This window comes from Podarcis filfolensis (genome assembly GCF_964270895.1).
Source record: "Podarcis filfolensis genome assembly, chromosome: 11".
In the NCBI taxonomy this organism is placed as follows: Eukaryota; Metazoa; Chordata; class Lepidosauria; order Squamata; family Lacertidae; genus Podarcis; species Podarcis filfolensis.
The window spans coordinates 47,996,175-48,013,818 of record NC_139613.1 but is presented as its reverse complement, the minus strand read 5'-3'; the positions used below and the strand labels follow the sequence as shown (position 1 = coordinate 48,013,818).

At 43.9% G+C, this 17,644-nt stretch overlaps 2 protein-coding genes across 4 annotated transcripts in view; one reads left to right on the top strand and one right to left on the bottom strand.

Annotated features, from left to right (window-relative positions):
• MARCHF3 (membrane associated ring-CH-type finger 3) overlaps nucleotides 1-17,644 on the top strand; it is a 176,517-nt gene that overhangs the window by 87,341 nt on the left and 71,532 nt on the right. The window lies entirely within an intron of this gene.
• Nucleotides 14,728-17,644, bottom strand: part of LMNB1 (lamin B1) — a 117,528-nt gene continuing 114,611 nt past the window's right edge. Inside the window, exon 11 of the mRNA XM_083576863.1 lies at nucleotides 14,728-14,812. Coding sequence (XP_083432989.1) covers nucleotides 14,743-14,812 — 70 coding nt within the window. The 3' untranslated portion in view covers nucleotides 14,728-14,742. The remainder of the gene's footprint in view (nucleotides 14,813-17,644) is intronic.

The window sequence follows — 17,644 nt, the reverse complement described above, 5'->3', positions numbered from 1 at the left end:
GTTATGTCACTCACTGCCCTGCCATGAATTTATGCATGCTTTCTATAGGGCTATGTGTGGTCGTTTTAATGGGATCGGATCCCACAAACACGCCTGTTAATCTTTTAAATGTGCAATAGCATCTGTGCATCCATATATATCCTAATAAATTTAATAGTGTCTCCAAAAGTTTGGGGTCCGGGCAAGATGAGTCAAACGAATGAGATGGCCAGGATCAGAAATCATGAATCAATTAAGTTTTAGCTTTGATGGAAAGAAATGATCAAGGAGTCTCCAAATGCAAGTCTGGGGTAAAGGTGGGAGTCCTGGATCTGCAAAGGGTGAATAAAACTTGTTTCGTTTATACTTTGCCCCTTTAAACTAAAACTAAGGCCTGCAATGAGCTTGGGATGAATGCTAAGCTTACATTGTATAGCTGACATTTCCATTGGCACGTGTGAAACTTGTGGGATACAAAGCTGTCAGTCAAGTCCAACATTCCAAGAGGACTAACTGCCTCTATGTGGCAGGCAGTTTGGTCAGTTGGTCGGTTGGTCAGTTGCTGCTAGGAGTGTTAACTGGTAACTGCTCAGATGCAGTCTTCTCATGACTCACTACTATCTAGGATATAGTTTATCTGTTATGTAACCTAAGCCTGACTTCAGAAACAACTCTGTAAACCTGAATGAATCTGATAGTAAAGTAAAAAGGTAAAAGGACCCCTGACCGTTAGGTCCAGTCATGAACGACTCTGGGGTTGCGACGCTCATCTCGCTTTATTGGCCGAAGGAGCTGGTGTACAGCTTCCGGGTCATGTGGCCGGCATGACTAAGCCACTTCTGGCAAACCAGAGCAGCGCACGGAAACGATAGCAAAGTAGTGTATGTTAATATGATTCAGGTTCATGTGTGTTTTCTTTTAAGAGGGACAGAAAGAGATTATCAGCCAGGAAGGTATAATTATTGATAGGACTCAAACGAGTTATCAACCGGCTTGTCGTTGCATAAATTCAAACAGGGGATCGTTTAAACTCTGCTAAATTATATAAACGTTCCCACAAAACTTCTATCAGGGTGGTCTCCTCCTCCTCTCTAACAATGGGATTTAATCTGGGTTTCTGGTTGTTCTTTGGTTGTTGTCCACTGCGGCCCCTCAATGCTTTCCTGCTAGAGGAGAGCTAGGAACTGAGTTTCTGTAGGCTCGTCACCACTAGGAATCAGCTCCTCGGCCAGGCATGTGCAGAGTGGACGGGGGACAGTTATGTACACATGCCACAGGCCTTGGAGGGATAAATTGGTCAGGGGCCCCCACCAGGGACTGGCTGCTTTTTTGTTTGAGTTTATAGGTTAAAGGTAAAGGACCCCTGGACAGTTAAGTCCAGTCAAAGGCGACTATGGGGTTGCAGCGCTCATCTCGCTTTCAGGCGGAGGGAGCCGGTGTTTGTCCGCAGACAGCTTTCCAGGTCATGTGGCCAGCATGACTAAACTGCTTCTGGTGCAATGGGACACCGTGATGGAAGCCAGAGCGCACGGAAACATCATTTACCTTCCCACCACAGTGGTAACAATTTATCTACTCGTGATGGTATGATGGTACAATTGATTTGGGGTCTTTAGATTTCATGCTTATCCCAACCTGTTAGTTACCGCACAAATCTGACTAAGGTAAAAGTAAAGGTACCCCCTGACCATTAGGTCCAGTCACGGATGACTCTGGGGTTGCGCGCTCATCTCACTTTCAGGCCGAGACAGCCGGCGTTTGTCCGCAGGCAGCTTTCCAGGTCATGTGGCCAGCATGACTAAACTGCTTCTGGCGCAACGGGACACCATGATGGAAACCAGAGCGCACGGAAACACTGTTTACCTTCCCGCTGCAGCAGTACCTATTTATCTACTTGCACTACTGGCGTGCTTTCGAACTGCTAGGTTGGCAGGAACTGGGCCAGAGCTACGGGAGCTCATCCCGTCACGCGGATTCGAACCTCTGACCTTCTGATCGGCAAGCCCAAGAGGCCCAGTGGTTTAGGCCACAGCGCCACCCACGTCCCTTTTGAGTTTGAGTTTATAACCTTATTCTTACAATACTCCTCCCCTGGGCTTCAGACAAGCTCTGCACGGGCCAATCAGAAGCTGTACATTTTTACAAAAGTTAACCACCATGAATTTAGCTCCTGGCACACAGAGTCTCTGCAGTGCTCTTGCTACACTTTTAGCTGATACTTTAATACTTTAAATAACTAAATGGGTGGTACTTATTTCTCCTCATAGTTGCCTCGCTCAGTGCTTCAGCAGGTTGAGGTGTTAGGAACTTGCCTCTTGCTTGTAGATTGTTTATGGGATGCTGGTGGTATCACCTCAACTTCTGGCATGTTTGGAGGAAGCAATTTATCTGGACCAAATTCTAAGAAGCCTCAGGCCCTTACCTTGAAATTACCTTGGTCATCAGGGAAGAGGCAGGGGGAGTTCAACCTTGTTGAGCAGCTTTTGATCTTGTTGACCACAGCATCCCCTTGCAGCTTCTCCCTAGGGAATTGGAGACACGGTGGTTCTCCTGAAAGGTAACTTTCAGAGGATAGTATTGTAATATGACTGCTTGGCCCTATTGGAATTGGCCCAAGGTCCCATAGGACTAAGGGATGCGGGTGGCATTGTGGTCTAAACCACAGAGCCTAGGGCTTGCTGATCAGAGCCTAGGGCTTGCTGCCCTCTGACCCCCCTTCCTATGCCCCTGGTTCAAAGGCTTTCAGTAGCCAAGGTACGACTGTATATTTAAAGAAGATGAATAAATGAGTAAATTAAGTTAATTTGGATATGCAGAAGATATTAAAAACAAATTTAAGGAACTACAGAAAGTGGGGGAAGAATGTCAAGTTCTGAAATGTCAAAATGATTGTAAAATTAGTGAAATGTATAAAATTAGTGAACTGTATAAACTTGAAAAGTATGTCTGTATGTACAGTACGTATGTATATAAATGAATGAATGAATGAATGAACTGCACGGGTTACCAATTTTTTTCTCAGTTCCAGGTGCTTATATCTAAATATAAAGTCCTGGACATCTTGGGAACCTCTTGGGAATATTTAAAATTATTCCTCCTCCAGTATTGGTCTGCCTGTGGGCTTAAGATATGCCAGGGAACCCCAATTGTGATTCCAACAGAGGACTGGTGGTGTGAGAACTTGCGGCACGACCTCCCTGCTGAAGCCTTGTTCTGACTTCATGGCATTTTGTCAACAGGTGAAGACACACCTGTTTGCCCAGGCTTTGGGGACAGAGTGAGGTTTACTGTCAGTTCTGTTATCCTCGGTTATTGATTTAATTTGCCTGCTGCTTCTGTGGGGCATGCTTCTGACAGTTAAAGTATTGACTTAATTTTTTTGTGAGTATTGGATTTCAGATGACTTATTTTATTGTTTTAATGTCATATATGAACTTCTGTCCAGGGACCATGAACTGGCGGGTGGGTTTATAAAAGCTGTAACTAAAAAAAATAAAAACGATCATTATTTATTATACTGCTTAATGCTGGAGTAGGCTGACAATTAAAAATAGATTACATTACCCATCCGTATGCATCTCATCACTGCTGTGTCTGCAGTTGTATACACATTTGCCTTGAAATAAGTCTTATAACTCAGTAGGGCTTACTTCTGAGTAGACATTTATAGGAATACACTGTAATTCCAAGTTCTGTTTTTGGTTATAGTCTTCAGATGGGAATATTCTTTTTAGGAAATAAGTTTCAATAGATGGTGTGGGAACACATGCTAAGCAGACATCCTTCTGGATCATTGTTTCCTTCTGGTTTGGGGAGTTTAAAAAGAAACAATGGACTTTTTTAAGCACCAAAGCTACGCATCATGTTTATATTGCAGCCTGACTATTGTGTCTGAAATCCAACAGTTCCTCGCTTCTCTTTTCTCTGCCCCACCTCTCTTTCCCCAGCTGTGGATATAACGAACCTAGAAGGAGGGAATTACTGGAAAGTATAAACTCTAGAGGAAACAATCTGCTGTACCAGAGTTGCTTTTGACAGACCATTAAACAAATTGACATCACATATGAATAACCCAGAACAATGCCCAGATGGTGTGGGAACTGTAATTAACCAGGAGCAATTCAGCCATCTCAACTGTGTGAATAGAAAACTTGAAGAATTAAAAGTGCATGAGGAGTTGGGGCGGGGGGAGATCCTGATAATTGCACATAAGTGGGATTGCTGTCATGAAAAGAGGATCTTTCAGAGTTTCGAACGATGGCAGGGACTCCTCTCAATGTATTAATGGTCAGTTTTATAACCTTCAGTTCATGCCCCTGTGATCTCATTTAACCTAGACAGTTCTCACTGCTTTGACTTATTCGTACAATACACCCATATCTCCTAATGCCATCCTTCTGAAAAGGTGGCAGGTTTTTATTTTTTAAGAAGTGCATGAGCAGACATACTGGCTTTAGTAGTTTGCAACCTCACATGCCCCATTAAATGCTTCTTGAAATTTGGCACCAATGTAATTCAAGTCTTTCTTTCCCCACTTCCTCTCCACCCCCCCACCCCCTGCTTTTAAAGGCTTGCTGGTATATTCTACAGTGGTACCTCAGGTTAAGAACTTAATTCGTTCTTAAGGAGGTCCGTTCTTAACCTGAAGCACCACTTTAGCTAATGGGGCCTCCTGCTGCCGCCGCACCACTAGAACACGTTTTCTGTTCTCATCCTGAAGCAAAGTTCCTAACCCAAGGTACTATTTCTGGGTTAGCGGAGTCTGTAACCTGAAGCGTCTGTAACCTGAAGCGTATGTAACCTGAGGTACCACTGTATTTGTACTGATTAGAGTAGTAACCAGCTATATTCCTGAATATTATGGGTGCATGCCCCTCTTTTACAAAATCCCATTCTTTAATTTAAAAATACACAAATTTTACGGTGGCTCTCAGTGTAAAATAGTAAGTGTTTCCACTTTTCCACTATATACTTTTAAAAATAATGTTTCAATTGCCCTTCGTTACTGACCTCTTGTCCAAATGTTAATAAAAAGTCTTCATGTTGCCCATAAACGGTAAATGTAAAGGACCCCTGGACAGTTAAGTCCAGTCAAAGGTGACTATGGGGTTGCAACACTCATCTCGCTTTCAGGCCGAGGGAGCCAGTGTTTGTCCACAGACAGTTTTCTGCGTCATGTGGCCAGCATGACTAAACCACTTCTGGCACAACGGAACACCGTGATGGAAACCAGAGCGCACGGACACACCGTTTACCTTCCCGCCGCAGCGGTACCTATTTATCTACTTGCACTGGTATGCTTTCAGACTGCTAGGTTGTCAGGAGCTGGGATAAAGCAATAGGAGCTCACCCCGTGGTGCAGATTCGAACTGCCAACCTTCCGATTGGCAAGCCCAAGAGGCTCAGCGGTTTAGACCACAGCGCCACCCACGTCCCATATGCATGTGTCCCCTACGACACACAGATGTCAATGTACATGATCCAAAGTAGCCATCCCATTGACATGGAAGAATCATTTGTCTTTTGGATTATAGCCAAATAATACTTACCTTTGAGTAGAAAGTGTAGTGCTTTTTTTCTTTTCATTTTCAGTATATCGAAAGAGAAGCTTTAGATACAGTGTGAATCTGGTTAGCCACCTGGATTTCTAAAAAGGGATATTGAGCTTGGGACCTGACTGAATGATGCTGGTGAAATAACATCAGTTATTCACATCAGTAAATCACTGCTCTTGCTACTAATGATAATGGGAGGAAGTTGTTGCAGTCAGGCTCCCTGAATATTAACCATAGTATTGCTCTTGCCAACATGTCACTGGAACTGCATGGTGGGAAAAGCACTTGCAGGTTGCAGTTTAGTGCGGAAAATGATGGACAAGAAATGGCCAAAACATGGTCAAAACAAACAAATAGGAAAACAAACATATATGCACTTTTCAGAAACAAAGTGGAAGAATGTTAGTGTTCAAAGAGTCTGTATATTGGCAAATACTGTAGTTCTTGTAATTCTCAATATTACGTCGACAGTGAGCTGTTGTTGTCTGGATGGATGTTCATTTTGGTGGGTGGGTGGGAATAACATAAAGACGTTTTCATGCTCTGAAGTGAAGCAAATGTCAGAGTGGTTTTGAACATCTACCCCTTGAAGGATACAAAAGGATAGCTCATTTAAACTCAGTTGGGTTGCATCCAGACATAGGGTACAATAGTAGACCCACCTACCTGGGAGTAAGACCCGTTGACCATATTTTGCTCTATATCATAGAGATCCCTAAGGATCATCAACTGCATAAAGGTATGCCTGATTATCATCTTCCAAAGCAACTAGGTAAAGGTAAAGGACCCCTGACCATTAGGTCCAGTTGTGGCCAACTCTGAGGTTGCGGCACTCATCTCGCTTTATTGGCCAAGGGAGCCGGCGTACAGCTTCCAGGTCATGTAGCCAGCATGACTAAGCCACTTCTGGCGAACCAGAGCAGCACACGGACACGTCGTTTACCTTCCCGCTGGAGCGGTACCTATTTATCTACTTGCAGTTTGACGTGCTTTTGAACTGCTAGGTTGGCAGGACATCAACTGCATATTCAACTGCATATTCCCGCAGTTGCCCCATACAGGTTGAACTCAATGGGACTTACTTCTGGCTAGACATGGTTAGGAATGTTCCCTATCATATTGAGAGCAGGCCCCTTGAAATTTCACTAATGTAAGTCCCATTAGGTGATATCCAACATTACTCATATTCAGAGTGGACTGAATATTAACCATCTCAAGAGTCTCCTCCAGCACCATAATTCAAAAGCATCAATTCTTCAGCGATCAGCCTTCTTTATGGTCCAGCTCTCACTTCCATACATCACTACTGGGACATTAGGGCCCAACATTCTTACTCCATTTCTCACAGTTTCTAAAGCGCTTCTAGCCCTAATCTTTAAGTGCTTTCATTCCTTCGTTCCTCAGTTAAGCAGAATATAGCATGAAAATGAATCGTAATCTGCATGCACATTTCTTATTTAGCAGAGCTCAGTCCAAAAACATGGGTCTTCTTGGCACAGGGTTGGAGTTTGTTACACGGTTGTGATTAAGCTGCCGTGACCTGCTTACCTATTCCACGGTGATCAGGAAATTCAATAATAGTTGTGTTAATTAAGCAAGAGACAACACTTGATGTGCCAGAGGTGTGCTTGGCATACAATGAAACTTTCAACCTGTGTTCACATCGCCAAATTCTTAAGGCTAGAGCACATGCTTAGTGGAACCATGAAAAAGTATTAAGAAGTATTAAGTTGCAGTACAAAGCTGTAGTGAACATAATCATTCCAGCCATTTGTACACTGACATTCATAAACATTTCCCCCAGAATGGTTTGCAAGACAATTAAAAATCCAGAGCAGCAGCAATAAAAATATATATGGTGAAATATTAATGACTAGGAAAACAATATCGAAAATTTCTGAAATTGCCAGTGATTTAAAATGCCAGGATAAAATCATCTTAAGCTGGGGCCTTGAGAGCCAGTGTGGTGTAGTGGTTAAGAGCGGTAGATTTGTAATCTGGTGAACTGGGTTCGCGTCTCTGCTCCTCCACATGCAGCTGCTGGGTGACCTTGAGCCAGTCACACTTCTCTGAAGTCTCTCAGCCCCACTCACCTCACAGAGTGTTTGTTGTGGGGGAGGAAGGGAAAGGAGATTGTTAGCTGCTTTGAGACTCCTTCGGGTAGTGATAAAGCGGGATATCAAATCCAAACTCTTCTTCTCTTCTTAAAAGAGATTGGAAAAGGTGTATGTCTTTTGGGGAGTGTTCCAGAACAGGGAAACCACAAATGAAAAAGTCCTTTGTTCCCACTTGCTGCTCCCAGTCACCAGTCTGGTTGCTGCATTCTGCATTAGTTGTAGTTTCCAGGTCACCTTCAAAGGTAGCCCCACATAGAGCGCATTGCAGTAGTCCAAGCAGGAGATAACCAGAGCATGCACCATTCTGGCAAGACAGTCTGTGGGCAGGTAGGGTCTCAGCCTACGTACCAGATGGAGCTGGTAGACAGCTGTCCTGGACACAGAATTAACCTGCACCTCTATGGACAGCTGTGAGTCCAAAATGACTCCCAGGCTGCGCACCTGGTCCTACAGGGGCACAGTTACCCCACTGAGGACCAGGGAGTCTCCCACACACACCCCTGTCCTCCCAAAACAGTACATCTGCCTTGTCAGGATTCAACCTCAATCAGCTGCCATCCATCCATTCTCCAACTGCCTCCAGACACCCAACACAGGACCTTCACCACCTTCACTGGATCTTCTTTAAAAGAGAGGTAGAGCTGGGTATCAGGCAGAAAAATTCTGCTAGGATTTGAGAAGATAGACAGTGCCGGTATTCCAGTAGCCCAGAGCAGGGCCAGATTTAGGTTTGATGAGGCCCTAAGCTACTGAAGGTAATGGGGCCCTTTATATGTCCAGCTGTCCTTTTTCAACAACAAATTGTCGCTGTTTTTTGTGTTGAATATATGCTATATGGTAATTTATGGACCTAATAGGAATCTAAAGCCATTTGCACATAACAAAATATGCATTTTATCGAAGTGATTGCTGAACTGAAATACAATTAAGAAGAAGTATATTACCGTATTTTTCGCCCTATAAGATGCACTTTTCCCCCTCCAAAAATGAAGGGAAAATGTGTGTGCATCTTATGGGGCGAATGCAGGCTCCTTGGCTTCAGCGATAGCAACGCGAAGCCTCCGAAGCCTGCGCTCCGGAGGCTTTGCATTGCTTCCGCTGAAGCCAGGAGAGTCTGCTCTTTGAGGCTGGCGGTGGTGGAAAGCAGCACCTCCTCCATCGCCAGCCCCAGAGGATGGGGGGCAGCGGGAAGGCGCACGACGCCTTAGCACTGCTCCCCGACCTGGCTTTGAGGCTGGTGGTGGGGAAAGCAGCGCTTCCGCCATCGCCTGCCCCAGAGGATGGGGGGCAAGCGGGAAGGCGAGCGACGCCTTCCCACTACTCTCCAACCCGGGTTTGAGGCTGGCGGTGGTGAAAGCAGCGCTTCCCCCGTTGCCAGCCCCAGAGATTGGGGGGCAGCTGGAAGGCGAGCGACGCCTTCCCGCTACTCTCCAACCCGGGTTTGAGGCTGGCGGTGGGGAAAGCAGCGCTTCCCCCATCGCCTGCCCCAGAGGATGGGGGGCAAGCGGGAAGGCGAGCGACGCCTTCGCACTACTCTCCAACCCGAGTTGGAGGCTGGCGGTGGGGAAAGCAGCGCTTCCCCCATCGCCAGCCCCAGAGATTGGGGGGCAGTGGGAAGGCGTGCAACGCCTTCCGGCTACTCTCCAACCCTCCTGTGGGCTTTTGCGGGAGATGGGGGAATTCCCCCACCTCCCGCAAAAGCAGGCAAAAGCCGCGCGCTCTTTAAAGGGGCTCCGCGGCTTCTGCTGGCTTTCCTAGGAGGTGGGGGAATTCCCCCACCTCGTAGAAAAGCCCGTAGGAGCCGTGCAGCCTTTAAAGAGCGCGTCGCTCTTGGGGGCTTTTCCCCGAGGAGGGAGAAGGGAGAAGGGACTGACTGGCCGAGTCCGTCCCTTCTCCCTCCTGTGGGCTTTTGCGGGAGGTGGCAGAATTCCGCCACCTCCCACAAAAGCAGGGAGAAGGTCTTGGAGTAGCGCACAGGCTGCGTGCAGCCTGTCCGCTGCTCCCAGAGCTGCGGGGGGGGATCATATTTTTTTCCTTGATTTCCCCCCCTGAAAACTAGTTGCGTCCTATGGGCCGGTGCGTCCAATAGGGTGAAAAATACGGTAATAGTGAAATATAATTAAGAAGAAGTATATTCATAGTGAAATAATTATTAAGCTCTAACTTAAAATGATTTTTTATTCATAACAGACTTAATAATGCAAATACATTGGCATTTGGCAATAACAAAAGTTCCTTTAGAAACACAATTTACAACGACTCATAATTTGGGGGGGGGCCCAAGAGAGTGGGGCCCTAAACTATAGCTTGTTTAGCTTCTACGTAAATCCGGCACTGGCCCAGAGATACGACTTCGCGTGGCACTTCCAGTTTGTAGGAAACTAGTAAAACCAGCCAAATGCTAAGGTGTAAACCTAATCAATGTTTTAGTTCAACCCAGGGGTCTTTTTTTCTGGAGCCCAAGAGCTGCACAGAGCACACTCTGTCACCTTCTCATTTGGCTTTTGCTGCCATGCTAACGTGCAGTGGTCTAGTTTTTCACTTTAGCCAGTAAATGTGAAAGTCAAACTGAGGTCAGGCTTGGAAGAAAAGATGCGCTGTAGTAAATCAATGTGTCATAGGATCGAATTAAGCCTTCCCTATTTTTGAAAATACACTGCAAGGAAAGGATCTTTTTATCTGCGCATAGATAGGAGGTCACCGTTTCTGCAGAGTACGGATTCTTGTGACTTTCTCCCTCGTTGCGAGAAATAAGGAAAGCCGCCTCCAATTCCTTTCCGAGCCACAGCCACCCAGCCATTATTTTGCTCTGTGGCTCCTCCAGCGATAAGAGAGATTTGCCAAGATTCATGATTCAATGAAGGCTGTTGCTGCTGAAGTTGCGAGATAGCGGTTCATTACAAGATGGAATTGACTTATCGCGAAATACAAAGGACCTAGAGCTGTTTATCCAAACATTACCAGTTCCCATTTTAATGGACAGCCAAGAATAAATAAATAAAAAGCAAACACAACTTCCACAAAACAAGAAAGTTAAAACATCGTCTACTGAGCAGGATGTTCGCAGTGCAACACATAATAATATATCTATATTTTTTATTTTTATTTTTTAAAAAGAAAATACAATGGCTTCAGTCCTAAGATAAGTTTACTTAAGGAACAAAAGCATCCCCTGCCACTGGCACATCTGAATAACTTCTCTGGGAAATTGGGGGCTTTGGGGTGGTGTGAGGGGACTTTCAGGGGTGGGGAGTCACTCAAAATCAGATGGCACATCCAACCATAGACTTCCAAAATTCCCTGAGGCATCATTTTATTCATGCACACAGTGTGCGGTTTGCTCCTCCATGTTTAAAAAAACTTTTGAAAATAATATATATTTTTTAAAAACACCCTGATATTGGAAGATTCCAAATCAGTGACATTTATTCCAAACACCAACTTCCATCGTATTTTACTTTTATCATCTTTTCCATTTTTTGCTGCCCGTTTATTGCAGTGTATAATCTTCCATGAACTGTGCATGTAGTGAAATGGCGTTGCCAGTGAATGGATTTCATTATTCGGTTTTGCAAAGCAAAAAAAGAAGAAGAAGAAACCATTGGCAGCAAATGGCTTGAAAATGAAATTAAGGCATATTGAGAAGTATCGTGAGTCATGGTTGTGCACTGAAAGTTTTTCTTTTAAGTGTGCAATAAATTGAGGAGTAGTTACAATGGATTGCCTTAGCCCCTTTATCTAAAACTCATCATTAATTCTGGGAGAACAGCTCCTTGCTCCCCCAGTTGCACTGCGTAGGTAATTTATATAGATGTTCATAAAAGACCCTCAAAGCTCTGTGCAGTTACTTTCAAACCAACTCAGCTGAAAATTTCCTATACCCCAGAATCCAAAGCAAGGGTGATACGAGCCCAAAGAAAACCAGATAGATTTGCTTTTTCTGTATCGATTAAATCTGGCATGGCTATATGTTGTAAAAGATTACTGCAAAATCCAGTGGGTTGCATCCAGTTGTCTCTCTCCACTGATGGAAGGCTCTTTGATCCATGGCAAAAGCTTCCAAGAGCAGCAAGTGATTTTCGCTGATTCTCCGTTTGAGCTGGAAAATCAATGGTTTGCTTGTTGTGGACCGCGAGACTTTCAAATGACACTTTTTTGTCCCTGTCAAGAGGGCAGAATCAGATGACCACAGTGCAATTATTTAAAACTGTCTGTGTGGTGTCTGAAATCATGTTGTGAGATAGTGTCCTATATCCTCCAACCAGAATACCTTCTTCGGGTATTCTGGAAAGAGGGCAAAGCACAAAGTAGGGGAGGGTGATGCGATGTAGAATCCTGGTTTTGCGAGCATCTGCATTATATAGGGAGCTCACACAAGCAGAAACAACCACTCACACTTTAGACCAGTGGTTCCCAACCTTTTTTTGGCCGTACCCCACCTAGGTAAAGGTAAAGGGACCCCTGACCATTAGGTCCAGTCGTGACCGACTCTGGGGTTGTGGCGCTCATCTCTCTTTATTGGCCAAGGGAGCTGGCATACAGCTTCCGGGTCATGTGGCCAGCATGACTAAGCCGCGTCTAGCAAACCAGAGCAGAAACGCCGTTTACCTTCCTGCCAGAGCGGTACCTATTTATCTACATGCACTTTGACGTGCTTTCGAACTGCTAGGTTGGCAGGAGCAGGGACCGAGCAATGAGAGCTCACTCCATCACGGGGATTCAAACCACTGACCTTCTGGTCGGCAAGTCCTAGGCTCTGTGGTTTAACCCACAGCGCCACCCGCGTCCCTGTGCCCCACCTAAGCATCTCTAAAATCCTGATCTCCCCCCGCCCCCATGACATGTTATGTTTTCCATTGACATATTATTGACATCTAAGTATTTTTTTGGCTTATTATATATATCAGTGGCAGTAGTGGTGCTCTCTAATGATTTGCAGAATAGCATTTCTTCAGCAAAAATCACCTTTATCAACATACAGTGGTACTTTGGTTCTCAAACTTAATCTGTTCCGGAAGTCCGTTCCAAAACCAAAGTGTTCCAAAACCAAAGTCCACTTTCCCATAGAAAGTAATGCAAAGTGGATTAATCCATTCCAGACTTTTAAAAACAACCCCTAAAACAGCAATTGAACATGGATTTTACTATCTAAGCAATGTACTGCAGTCATGCAATCAATCAATCAGTAGCTGAACTGGGTTCTACACAGTCACAAAAAGAAAACAAAAAAGCCACAAAAACAAAAACGCAAAATAAATAGCAAAAACAGTCAGACCTCAGCGTAACACTCAAAATGGAAGTGTGGCACTCAAATCAGAAGCGTAACACTCAAAACGGAGCATGTTCGGCTTCTGAAAAAAGTTTGCAAACTGGAACACTTACCAGATTTGAAGTGTTTGGGTTCCAAGTTGTTTGAGTACCAAGGCATTTGAGAACCACGGTACCACTGTATCTTACATAGGTTAGCAATACGGCCTCACTGTCTCTCAGAGTTGATTCATCCATTTGTACTGAGTATTTTCTTGATTTCAGCTTTTCAATATGTTGTGTTTCAATATCTTCACTCATTTCATCTATTCTTCTGCTAACTGATGTTGCTGAGTGGCATGGCTCCGAAAAATGGCGACTGCTCCAACTCAGCAGCTACGGAGCAGTCGCATTCAAGGGGGAAATTTGACAACTGTTGACTGAGCGCTACTCCCCCTGAATGCGCCCGGTGTATTTTCTGTTTAGATAACCTTTTCTGTTTAGATAACCCCTCCATTGTCACCTGCTGGCCACCGTTTACATTCTGATTTTTATTTTTAAAATCGTATAAGTCACAATATATACAGTATTTATATACTGTATATGAGGCCTCTGGAACCATAAGAAATGCAAAAAAAAAAATCTGTTAATAATTCATTCTCAAATTGCGCCCCCCCCCTGTAAAAATCAAATTGCCCCCTGTGGGGCGTGTGGTCCACATTGGGAACCACAGCTTTAGACATATGCCCTCCAATTCACAGAGCATAGCAGGGACGGGGGCAGAGCTAGGATTGCTCTTCCCCATTTACCCCCTGTTCTGACATGCCTGAAGGGGCTACTGATACTGAGGTCAGAATGTTGTCCTTGGACTAGGAAGACTGAAGCCCTTGAATCTTTTTCATGTTGCTGCTCAATCTTTTCAGCCTAGCCTGCTTCTCAGGGTTGCCTTAAGGATGCCATAAGATGGGCATGCACACCTGCTTGAGCTCTCTAGTGGAAGGGAGGGTAAAGATATAATAACGGTAAAATAAATGCAGACATAATCCCAATATTACTGCAGTTGGGATAGCTCAGTTGGTAGAGCATGAAATTCTCAATCCCAGGGTTATGGTAAGAGCCTCACATTGGGTGAAAGATTCCCATATCGCAGGCATTGGACTAGATGACTCTTGTGAGGGATGTGGGTGGCACTGTGGTCTAAACCACTGAGCCTAGGGCTTGCCAATCGGAAGGTCGGCAATTCGAATCCCTGCGACGGGGTGAACTCCCATTGCTCTGTACCAGCGCCTGCCAACCTAGCAGTTCGAAAGCATGCCAGTGCAAGTAGATAAATAGGTACCACTGTGGCGGGAAGGTAGACAGCATTTCTGTGCATTCTGGCTTCTGTCACAGTGTTCCATTGTGCCAGAAGCTACTGTTAGGTCCATCATGAGACATCCACCAGCTTCCAACCATGGATACCAGCAGCCTTCAAGCAAGCAAACTTGCCTTATGATCGCTCCCTAGCATCCCACTGCCAGAGGATTGCCTCCTTCCATTCACCAGTTTGCCTCCTCCAAGTGGAAGAAACCTGGGCAGTGCTGAATGTCACATCCATTGCCAGGTGTGTCCTGTTGGAAATAGAAAAGGGCTTTCCCCTTGGGCTGTCTTTATATCCACTCAGTTGCCAAGTGCTTTTGTGACATCACAAGAAACCCACAGCCAATGGCAACAGCTGGGGAGGCATCATCTTCATTGCTTTGAGCCTCACAATGGCGGGTGGACCTATCAGTGATTGTGTGCTTGTTTATTTGGGACACGGGTGGAGCTGTGGTCTAAACCACTAAGCCTCTTGGGCTTCTCAATCAGAACATTGGCGGTTCGAATCCCCACAACGGGGTGAGCTCCTGTTGCTCTGTCCCAGCTCCTACCAGCCTAGCAGTTAGAAAACACATCAAAGTGAAAAGGAACACGTCAGGGCTGCCCTATCTCTCCATTATTATTTATCTCGGTCCTGGAGGTGCTGCTAAACATGATAAGAGGGGACCGATTTGTAAAAGGTATTCAGGTCGGAGCCAAACAATATAAATTGAAAGCCTTTGCAGATGATTTGGTTCTAACTTTACAGGAGCCGGAATCCAGTATGAAAAGAGCTTTGGAATTGATTAAAGAATTTGGTCATGTGGCGGGATTTAGACTAAACAGGGTAAAAACTAAAGTATTAGAGAAGAATTTAACTCCAATGGAAAAGGATAGGTTTCAGAATGAAACAGGTTTAATGGTGGTTAAGAAAGTGAAATACCTAGGGATTAATATGACGGCGAAAAATTTGAACTTATTTAAAGAGAACTATGAGAAATGTTGGGCAGAAGTTAAAAAAGATTTAGAAATCTGGTCTAACTTGAAGCTTTCCTTGTTGGGTCGAATTGCAGCTATAAAAATGAATGTATTGCCTAAAATGCTATTTTTATTTCAATCCTTGCAAATTTTGGACAAGATGGATTGTTTCAAGAAGTGGCAGAGAGACATCTCTAGATTTGTCTGGCAGGGCAAGAAACCTAGAATTAAGTTTAAAATTTTAACTGATGCAAAAGAAAGAGGTGGATTTGCCCTGCCAGATCTTAAATTGTACTATGAATCAGCAGCATTCTGCTGGCTGAAAGACTGGCTGCTTCTTGAAAATACAGACATTTTGGATTTGGAAGGTTTTAATAATGTTTTTGGGTGGCATGCATATCTTTGGTACGACAAGGTTAAAGCTCATAAGGCATTCAAAAACCATATTGTCAGAAAATCTTTGTTTAATGTCTGGATAAGATATAAAGACCTGCTGGAAAGTAAAACCCCAAGGTGGTTGTCACCTATGGAAGCTAAGGCTCAGAAAAAGCTCAATATGGAGGCTAAATGGCCAAAATATTGGGAAATTTTGGAACAAGAAGGTGACAGATTGAAACTGCAGAGTTTTGAAAAATTAAAAGACAAAGTGCGAGATTGGCTTCATTACTATCAAATAAGAGAGGCCTATAATTTGGATAGAAAAATTGGCTTCCAGGTGGATAAATCGAAATTGGAAACAGAACTGTTAGAACCAAAAACTAAGATTTTGTCAAAGATGTATAACTTGCTGTTGAAATGGAACACGCAGGATGAAACGGTCAAATCAGCAATGATCAAATGGGCGCAGGATCTAGGTCATAATATTATGTTTGCTGATTGGGAGCAGTTGTGGACCACCGGTATGAAATTTACGGCATGTATTGCCTTAAAGGAGAACATTATGAAAATGATTTACAGGTGGTACATGACCCCAGTCAAGCTTGCTAAAATTTATCACCTGCCTGACAATAAATGTTGGAAATGTAAAGAAGCTGAGGGAACATTCTTTCACCTCTGGTGGACTTGCCCAAGAGTTAAGGCTTACTGGGAAATGATATATAATGAACTTAAGAAAGTATTTAAAAGTACCTTCCCTAAGAAACCAGAGGCCTTTCTCTTGGGCATAGTTGGCCAATGGGTGCCAAAGAAAGATAGAACATTCTTTATGTATGCAACAACAGCAGCAAGAATACTTCTAGCTAAATATTGGAAGACACAGGATCTACCCACCGTGGAGGAATGGCAGACGCAAGTGATAGACTACATGGAGATGGCTGAAATGACTGGCAGAATCCGTGACCAGGGAGAAGAATCGATGGAACAGGACTGGAAAAAGTTTAAGGACTATCTACAAAAACACTGTAAAATCTTTGAGTGTCAATAGGATGTGGGAAGTAAAAGCAACAGGGTTTGTGTGACTTTGGTCAAAGGTGTGTGAAAAGAAGAATCTAAGAAAAAAAAGGATAAGGGGTTATGAACAGAACAATATTATGTCATATTTTATAAGATGAGGTACGGATTAAAAAAAATGGAAAATGGGGACATAATAATTAGAATATAACATTAAGTATGGTTGAAACAAGGTTTTGAATTTGCTGAATCTGATTGGAGTAAAGTGGAACACAAAAAAGGGGGATGTGAGGAGGTCAAGACAGAGGGGCATGGAACTTTATAAATTTAAGAAAGAGTGTTTTTCTTTTTTCTGTTTTTCTATTTTTCTTCTTTTCTTTTTTTCTGTCATATATTTTTGTCTTTCTTGAGCTTTATGTATGGAAATGATACATTTTGAAATGATGAATTCTTTGTTTTGTAAAACCTTAATAAATATGTATTTAAAAAAAAAAAAGAAAACACATCAAAGTGCAAGTAGATAAATAGGTACCACTGCAGCAGGAAGGTAAACAGTGTTTCCATGCGCTTTGGCTTCGTCACAAGGTCCCGTTGTGCCAGAAGCGGTTTAGTCATGCTGGCCACATGACCCAGAAAGCTGTCCACAGACAAACGCTGGCTCTGAAGCAAGATGAGCGCCGCACTCAATAGTCCCCTTTGACTGGATTTATAACCGTCCAGGGGTCCTTTACCTTTTTAGATGAGCCTTGTGGTCCCTTCCAACTCTAAAATTCTAAGATACTAATCCTTACTTTCTTTAATTTTTGTATAGCATGGTAAACTTTATTTAGGGGACTACTGCATACATCCCTATTGTTACGTGTTGAAGTTCTCACCTTGGCCATCAGGGGTATTGTGTATATAGTTTTCACTCAGGTCCACATCAGTTAATTCAGGCAGGAAACCCTGGGTTGTTGTTGTTACAATGTTGACAGCCAGCTGCCTATAAAAACAGGCCAGCTGAGCTATTTGCTGTTCAGTTCAGTTCCAGCTTACTTATAA